At 37.9% G+C, this 9,570-nt stretch overlaps 1 protein-coding gene across 1 annotated transcript in view; it reads left to right on the top strand.

The window, feature by feature from the left end:
* The first annotated feature begins 7,673 nt into the window (after positions 1 to 7,673).
* Positions 7,674 to 9,570, top strand: part of RAD21 (RAD21 homolog (S. pombe)) — a 21,468-nt gene continuing 19,571 nt past the window's right edge. Inside the window, exon 1 of the mRNA XM_009995355.1 lies at positions 7,674 to 7,848. Within this exon, the coding sequence (XP_009993657.1) occupies positions 7,705 to 7,848 (144 nt within the window). The 5' untranslated portion in view covers positions 7,674 to 7,704. The remainder of the gene's footprint in view (positions 7,849 to 9,570) is intronic.

The following is a 9,570-nucleotide window of genomic DNA, read 5'->3' as shown; positions in this document are numbered from 1 at the left end:
GGAGGGGTGAGGGGGGGCAGGGAAGCAAAGTTTCATCTGCCTGACTTGTATTTTCTAGTGTAGTTTAACTTCTTATCTGGACGAAGCAGACTATTGAGTGTTCTTGTAGTCATCACTAGTAGCATATGAACTACCTCCTGGGTGTTGTGACTTAATCCGCAAATAAAAGGCCCCTTTAAACGTACCTACCTCTTGAGGAATTAAAAATCTTGTCCTAGCAGCTCCTCTGGAGACTGATATAAATCCTGCTGCACTTTCCAGGATTTCTCTCTGATCCCATATGAAAGGCTTCTGTTAAACATAAAACAAGGTGTTGTTTTTGTCAATGACAAAGGAACTTTGGGGTCACTGTGACTTACGGGCATGGCACTGTTCCAGTGAAAATAGTTTTTTGTTAAATTTGGACACATGGAAGAAAATACTGTACATTTGAGGAAGTTATAACTTAGGCCTACATTGTGTGAATGTGTGCAAAAATATACACTTTCATTATTCTCTTAGTAAAATTCATTATATCAAAAATAGTCAAACATCAGCATTAGTAGGACTAGGTTTGCATTTTATTTTGTGAAGGATTATTTGTAGATATTTGACATTCCATGAAACTTGGAATCACAATGCTTACTGACCTCAAGTTTTAACTAGAAAGGAAGTAGGTGTTGCTGGAGGGAATAAGAGGAGCAAAAAGTTAGAGAGACCTACAATAAACTTAAATTACCACACAATTAAATTAGTCTTGTCTTAACATCAGGGTTGCTGATACCATAGTATTTCTCACACAAATGAGGATAGTTGCCTCAGTTAATACATGGATTTAACTTTTTTGAGGCAAAATGTTAGAAAGTTAAGTTTCTTACATTTAGGCTTTTTGGGTGAACAGTGCAGAGGAATAACAGCTGCATAAGACAGCTTCTCTTACTTAACTGATATACATTTAAGGAGAGTGTTAATACATGAGTTTTGCAAGTGTATTCACTTTGGAACTAGAATCATGCAGAACAGGTTGAGATAATCAAGATAGGGCTCAAAATTGGATTATTTTCCATTGGGTGATGGACATATGAATCTAGGGGCAAGGCAGGATACCTGCTGAGGTTTAAGTATGAAAATGGAGAGGACACACAGTGTTCATAGGATTCAGTAATCTCAAACAGTAATTCCGAGTGATCTGCCTTTTGAATGAGTAACTTTGATGGGACTAGTTCTAGCTGTTTGATTAGGTAGGTGTGTAGTGTATTGTAACTGGGGAACAGTGAATGCAGTTCCTGTAAAAGAGTGGTGTGTTTTGAGCAGTGCAACCTCAGCCATAGGATTTTTTTAAAAAGTTTATGGAAAAAAACTAGATGTGGAGACAAATGGAAAATGCTGCGTGCTTTTATCAAAGGTATGTCAAGTTGGACTAGCTTAATTTCAACTTTTCAATAATTAATTTTGTGGACTTAAGAAATTGAGGTGACGGTGCCACAAAGAAATATATTAAAATTCAGAAAACTGTGAATTAACCAGAGGATTATAAAGTTGGTTGGAGGAAGAAGAAATAAGGTAGTGCCAAAAAGAGGCATTGAGCTGTCAGGAGTTATTGGTCAGTTTTTGAAGAGTGGTCTTGTGATTATTTAATTTTTTTTCAGTGGCACCAGGTGTTCAGTGCACTAATGAAACCTGCCTGCGCTAGACATGTAAGGACTGTATGGATTAGGAGTTAAAATTTAAGAACTTGCAGTACAATTGCAGAGTCAAGGAAATCCTTGTGAACCTCTGAGGGCTGCCACGGCCAACTTGGACTGTTACAGATGCACTGGGTGAGCTCACTGTTCCCCAGGTTACCCAGGTCTGGTTTGTCTGAGCAAAACAAACAGGGACAGTACATGAAGAAAATACCTGTACTGGGGGGAACCAGTGGAGAAGGGAGATGGAAGAATAGCTTAAAGACAAATGAATTAAAATGACTGGCTGATTTTTAAACTGTAGTATGGAAGCTGTCTGCTAATGAGTGGATGAATGTGGTTCTGGATCAGCCTTACAAAAGGAACAAAAACCAGTGACAATGAAAGAAATTGAAAACTGAAGTGAACCTATGATCTGGTGTGTATATACATAACTTGACCTAGTGGAGTAATAGGCAAGTGTTGAGTGGGCTGGAGTGAACTATGGTCAGATTAAAATATGTTGAATATTCTATCTGTTGTCTACAATACTATCAACCGTTAATTAAGCTTCCTTGTGAATGTCTTGAAAGATGGGACTCTCAAGCTAGGTGACACTGCTTTTCAGAGTTTAGATAGCCATTCTGTTATGCAGAAAGATTTACAGATTAATATTTATGAATCAGTGGTTAAGATCGAGTTCATAGGTAGCATCTACCCAATTTTCATGTTGCTTCTTTCAGAGGATCAATTACCAGATACTGAGGAGAATGTAAAAGGCAGATTCTGGCTCAGACTGTGTACTATCTGTATTGTATGAGTTTTGCTTTATGTGTTCAGTTATGCTGCGTACAGAATTTCAGAGGGTTTTTTACACTTCTGTAGAAAGAAAAATATATAAAATAAGATCATGCAATTGTTGAGGACCAATTCAGGCAGAGCAACCTGAGGACAATTATGGTTTGTTGAAGCAAATTCACAGTTCATTAAAATCAAGTTTAAAGTCTTTTAAAAGCACAATTTTACAAGATTGATATTTGTTCCCACCTGTTCTTATGTGAATATGTATTACTTTTGCCTCCCAGTAGTGCAAGCAAGACAGAAGAATGAGTAAGTTCTTAGAACAAGGTTTAAGGTCCTGATTCATACCAAATCAATTTCAAAAAGCAGTTACATTTTACAAACATGTTTTTTAAGAGCCATCAGCTACACTTTTTCTTTTGAAGATCCTTATGAGTTGCTTTTGCGGCCAACGACATATGGGTTTTTTTTGTCTGCATGAGCACTCTGCCACTCCAAGAAACAAGTTCCTTTAACATTCATCCCAGTCTTGAATTATGCCAGGAAATCTTATTTCTTCCCCGCTTATGCCACTGCATCAGCATACTGCCCAATGAAATAAAGATGGACAACAAGCCTGAAAAAAAATGATTATTTGAAAAGAAAAAGCAAAATCTGGAGAAACTGAGAGCAACCATTGTGGCCTCTTTTAAGCAGTTATGCTGATTCTCTAAACAGCAGTAACTGAACTGCTACAACTTAGACCTGTGAAGGTGGGACTTGTAGAGTAACCCAGAAATAACCATACAGAGCATCTGCTGGAGTTTGGAAGTGGCAGAGACTCATATTGTAACATAGAAAATTAGTGTTTCAGGGAGCAGAAGTATATTGTTCACTGGTGACCTGGATGAAGGGACAGACTGTGCCCTCAGCAAGTTTGCTGATGATACAAAACTGGGATGAGTGGCTGATACACCAGAAGGCTGTGCTGGCACTCAGCAAGATTTGGGCAGGCTGGAGAGCTGGGCAGAGAGGAACTTAATGAAGTTTAACAAAGACAAGTGAAGGGTCCTGGGAATAACCCCATGCACGAGTATAAGCTAGGAGTTCACATGCTGGAAATCAGCTCTGTGGAGAAGGACCTTCTTGGTGGGCAGCAAGATAACCATGAGCCACAAATGTGTCCTTGTGGCCAAGAATATTAATGACATCCTGGGGTGCATTAAGAAGAGTGTGGGAGATTATTCTCTCCATTTACTCTGCCCTAGTGAAGCCACGCTGGAATACTGTGTCCAGTTCTGGGGTCCCCAGAACAAGAAAAAAAGGGAAGTGGGAAGAATCCAGCAGAAGGATGCAAAGATAATTAGGAGATTGGAGCACCTCACTTATGAGGAAAGGCTGAGAGACCTGGGGCAGCTTAGCCTAGGGAAAACTGAGAGGGGATCTTGTCAATGCTCAAAAATATCTAAAGGTCAAGAGTCAAGAGAATGGGGCTAGGCTCTTTCCAGTGGTGCCCAGCAGCAGGATGAGGGGTAGTGGGCACAAACTGGAACACAGGAAGTTCTAGCTAAACATGAGGAAAAAAATAATTTGAGGATAACAGACCACTGGAACAGGCTGCCCAGAACGGTTGTGGAGTCTCCTTCTCTGAAGATACTCTCATCTGTCTGGGTGCGATCCTGTGGAATGTGTTCTAGGTGCACCTGCTTTAGCAGGGGGGTTGGACAAGGTGATTTCCAGAAGTCTTTTCCAACCCCTTCCATTCTGTGAATTTTATGATTATTTGTTAATAACAGTTCATATTAAAGCATGCTCTAAAACTATAGTCTGTCACTGTTTCTCTTAATGTATTTTGCTGTGGCAAGGCTTCATTAATGGATGAAGAGAAACAGCCTGTCAGAAGATAGCTGGTTTTGGTACTTACTCCAAAAGTTGAAGTATCCTGCACATGTAGGACAGTCTTCTCAGTAGTCTTACAAGCAAGTTTTAGGTTTGATTCATAGCTCCAGTACTGAGTGATATTCAAGCCCAGGAAACACCACAAACACAGGTCACCACTTACTGCTTCTGTGCCTTCTGTTGGTGCGGTGGTTTTAGCCTATATCCTTTGTTTTAGTTGCTAAGGAAGCATGTGTTTTGAAACCCAGTCAACTAAGCTAAGCCCCCTTATAGGGAGTACTTTAACTTGGATTGTCAGTTCTTTGAAAGAGTTGTGTGTGTCTACCAGAAAAAAAAATAAATAAATTTTTTTTTGAAACCTCGCTTCCTCTTGGGTATTTTAGATAGTAGTTTTGTCTTACCATTTGCATTACACTTGCTGTCTGGGCTTCAAAGGGATAAGTTGTTTCTGTTTGAGTTTCAAAATATAGTATGTTTCACATTTAGCAGGAAATCATCAGGATACAGTTAACTGTATGTTTGATGTTTTGTGAAACCCATGCTTACTAGAATCTGAGAATGGTTTGTGTTGGAGGGAATCTTAAAGATCATCTAGTTCCAATCCCCCTGCCATGGGCAGGGACACCTTCCACTAGACCAGGTTGCTCAAAGTCCCATCCAGCCTGGCCTTGAACACTTCCAGGGAGGGGGTATCCACAGTTTCCCTGGGCAACCTGTGCCAGTGTCTCACTACTTGTACAGTAAATAATTTCTTCCTAATAACTAATATAAATTTACCCTCTTTCAGCTTAAAACTGTCCCCCTTCATCCTATCACTACAAGCTGTTGTGAAAAGTCCTTCCCCAGCTTTCCTATAGGCCCCCTTCAGGTACTGGAAGGCTGCTATGAGGCCTCCGTGGAGCCTCCTCTTCTGTAGGCTGGACAACCCCAACCCTCTTAACCTGTCTTCATACAAGAGGTGCTCCAGCCCTCTCATCTTCATAGCACTACTCTGGACTGTCTCCAATAGGTCCATGTTGGAGGCCCTAGAACCAGATACAGTACTCCAGGTGTTGTCTCACAACATCTTTTAATGACTGTAAAACATTGATGAATAATTTTGTCAAACTCTATAAATCAAAATACATTCTTCTGCAATTGCTGTTAGAGGTTTTTAGCAGAATAATACAAATGGTTTTGTTAACTGTATGTTTATGCCTTCCCCTATTCCTCATGTTTATGGGTAATTTACAGGCCTGCTGTTACCAGACCAGTGCATGGTTGTTGCACCCACTTGAGATACCAAAATGCTGTGCTGCAAAGTTGCCTCTCTGCTTATACAAAAATACTGTGAAATACTTTGAAAATAGCACAAAGGATTAAATTGTCTGCTGACCTTTGAGACTGTCATGTCTTTCAAAAAACACTTTGGGCGTGGAATTAGAATATTTTCCCTTAGGTAACTTCTGTTGATCAATGAAACTTCCAAAATTGTTTCATCGTGCTTCCCAGAAAAGCTTGCTCATATCCATCTTGGTGCAGTGCTGTCTTTAGCCCCCACACAATCTCAACAAATAGAAGTGACATTTTACCTTTTTTTTTTTTTTTTTAACCTGCAGTTTTGTTATGACTTAAAGCTATCAACTCCTAAGAGTAGCTTTAATCCTATCTACTGTGTTAACTCAAGCTGAAGCTGAACATGGCCTTTATTCCCTTTAAATCCTCTCCGCTGTGTTAATTCTTGGTTCTGAACAGAATGAGTGGCCAGTCAGTCATAAAGACAGATTAGCTTGATAATCAGTTGTTATCCAAACAATGCTGTTCTCTGTTTAATGCAGCTGAAAGTCAAACCTTTTATCATCCTGCTTGTTAAATGATACCTGTGAGTGGAGTATAGAGTATGGTACCAATAGAAAGATAATTTTTGCCATACTTTCTATTCCTTCAACTCCTATTTATTAAAAAAAACAAAAACCCAAACTGCAAAAAAAATTATGGGTCTCTACTTTCCGAGATCTACAGTTTCTCTTGTTAGCCAGATGTCTTCACTGAACCAGTAATGCCAGTCCGTTGCCCATATATTTGTTTTTCTAGCAGACAGAATTGTGCTCCTCTTTTTTTTTAAGCATCCCCTATAAATATCAGCAGCTCTACCCTAGCTACTTTAAAACTTGTTTCTCTTACCTACAAGTAAATTGTTATGAGCTTATGAATTTATGAATTGGTTTCCTGATGATCTCTCTCTATCATGTTTACCAATGCTTTGTATTTCCCTATGTTCCCTATTTGCCTGTAAGCTGTCTTGACATGCATCTGGGAAACTGCGGTTTTTTATGGCTACAAACTGGTGCTCTTCACACTGGCTCTGCACAGATTAAGACTGCCCTGCTTTTAGCGTTAGGTTGCTGTGTTTCCTCAGGCAGTTTTTCTGAAGACATGGAGGAGGTAAAAAATAAAATGCACTTGTTGCATTTTGCCTGCCTTTTTAAATTTATTTTCTCCTACATACAGATATTGATGGAGAAAATGCTGTTTGTAGAGAATTTTCCTCCTCTTTAAAGCAAACTTCATGTTTTCTCAACTTGATAGTTGAACTGAATAATATGCTTACCTCATGCATGAAATTGGCATGTTGAGATCTTAAGGCATCGTGCTGGTATGCTTTCCCATGGTTTGATATATTGGCATCTTACCAGCTGTAAGATAGTTACTAGATTAGTAGATAAAATGTAGCTATTACATAAAAAGTATTTTTCTAGTGCAGGAGGAAGAAGATGAAACCTTCAGGAAGTCTGGAATAATGCAATCAGTTTTCTTACCATTTTTATCAACACTTGAAAAAAAAAATGAAGTATTATTAAGAGGATTATGAAATGGAGAGCAGTCTGTTCAGAAATGAAGACATAATTGTACTTTCTGCTTAAGACAATATGGTGAAGTCCAAAATGTTTAAGTTGTGTATTTTATAATGCTTCATGTTTTACTGAGACATTAAGAGTAGAAAGGAAGTGGTAAAAAAATACTGTGAAGTGAAAACTGAAGCATGTTTGTTTGCATTATGAGTTTGGTATCATTACCATAAAGTTTAATGTATTCAAGATGTTTTTTCTTCTTGTGGGATGGTAAACATTTTTAAATTATGTAAATGGTCTTTGGTTGTTGTTCTTCTTGCTTTATGTTTCCTCTGCAATAAATATATATGCTATTACATGGTCACCAATTGTAAGTGTTGACTTCTTAAATATTTCATACAAGCAGTCTGTCCTTAAAAGCAAAATTTGTTAACTGTGGGTAAGGGGTGGGTTTACAAAGGATGTTCCTCATAAAAAATTTTCTAGAAAAAAACCCCCAAACATTACTTTTCTCTTTACAGGTTTGCACTTTGTTTTAGACATCTGGGACCATGTTCTATGCCCATTTTGTCCTGAGCAAACGTGGGCCGCTGGCCAAAATCTGGCTGGCGGCCCACTGGGATAAGAAGCTAACCAAAGCCCATGTTTTTGAATGTAACCTGGAGAGCAGCGTGGAGAGTATCATTTCACCAAAGGTATCTGTTTTACTCTGATGTAATGTTACCTTGTAGTGAAAATAAATTGTGTGTACATGTGGTAGCTACTATTTGGGTCACTGAAATAAATAAAATTCTTAATGTTGTGATTTAAAAGGTTGAAAAAGTCAGTTCAGATGTGAAATATTCCACTGACTCTTGATTTCACTGAAGAGTATTTTCTTGTCAGTTTTCTAAAGCTGAAGTATCATGCAAATTAGTTACAAAATATTTTGCTTTGCATGAATGGAGGACTTGTATCTTGATATACTGTGCACCATCTAGGAGCTGGCATTTGGAAGAGAGGAAAGCCCAGGCTTTCTGAGAAGTAACTTTTAAAGGCCTTATGATCGTACTCTTTCAGTGCTGTTGTTACTGGAAGCTGTAGAAATAATACTTATGATATTCCTGTTTATGTTTGTGGCCTAAGTCCAAAGCATGGTACTGCTTAGCTACAGCAAAAAAGATCTTGAAGTATTGTGGTAGCTTTCAGTGTTACTGATTACATGTGGTAGCTTTCAATGTTACTGGTTACATAAGAATAGTTTTCCATGCTGTAAAAATAGACTTGTAGTGTAAAAGCCTTGCTTTTGAAGCTTTTAGTCTGGTTTTCTGGGAAGCGAATAGATAGCAACTAAACTGAAGGAATATAACACTTCTGGATGGGTATTCTGGAAATTGGGAGGAAATTTTGGGAAACTTGTGTTTTAAAGTGCATTTTCCCTCTGCTACTCAGAAAATTGAAATTTGCCACTTAACAACTAGTGGACTGATATGGTTGTGACCTTTGTCAGTTAAAAGTTACCTGAATGTCTTGTAAGAAGTGCAAATATTTGAAAAAATTAAACTGATTTTTGTCTTCTAGTTGATACAAATACAACAGTGTTTCTACAATGCTACTCTGGATTGCTTAAAAAATGCTAAGTATATGCAAAAACTGTGTAGTACAATCACAGAGATGTACTATTCCAGAATAGTGATTAGATTCAGTGACAGCTCTGGGAGGATTTAGAAAGTTGATGGTGTTCATAGACTCTATAGTCAGCTGCAGAATTATTTTAGGAGGAGGAGGAATTGATAGGCACTCTTTCATATATTTAACTTCAATATTTTAATAATCTCAAATATTAGAAAGACATGGTATGAAATAAAAATTTGAATTATTAGAGTTTGAGATTAAACTCTGTATGGCTTAATCTTTCTCGGAGACAAATTATTCCATGTACCCTTCAACATAAATCTCATGGTCTTTCAGACTGAAGTACTTAAGGAGAGACCTTCCTTTGAATTTTCAGGTTTCTGTTCTGAAGGAAGATAAATAGTGAAGCAGTGAGGTTAAAGCTGAAAGGAACTTAAACTTTTTTTTAAATGTAGCAGTGCTTGTTTATAGACACCCCACATCTTCCACTTGATTTTTCTCCTTAACTGCAGGACAGAAGATGGAGAGTTAACAAGTAATGGTTTTTAACCAAATTTTATGTAACCAAATTGTAGTTTTCAGCTGTCCAGATTTTTGTGTTTTTCACATTTTCTGCAATTAAAGTAACAAAGATGTCAGGAAAAGATGTAGTAAAAGGGGTTTTGTCTTGTTATATGTTTTTATTTTCATCAAACAGTGCAGTGGTTGGGAATTTGTGGAATGAATGTCTATTTACTGATATTTACCCTGTCATCCATAAACATGATGTAGAATATAATATTGTACTCAAGACTTTGCATTCT

Source organism: Chaetura pelagica, unplaced genomic scaffold, assembly GCF_000747805.2.
Source record: "Chaetura pelagica isolate M959 unplaced genomic scaffold, ChaPel_1.0 scaffold53, whole genome shotgun sequence".
In the NCBI taxonomy this organism is placed as follows: domain Eukaryota; kingdom Metazoa; phylum Chordata; class Aves; order Apodiformes; family Apodidae; genus Chaetura; species Chaetura pelagica.
Note: the sequence above shows the minus strand (reverse complement) of the source record. Positions and strands in the feature narration are given on the sequence as shown.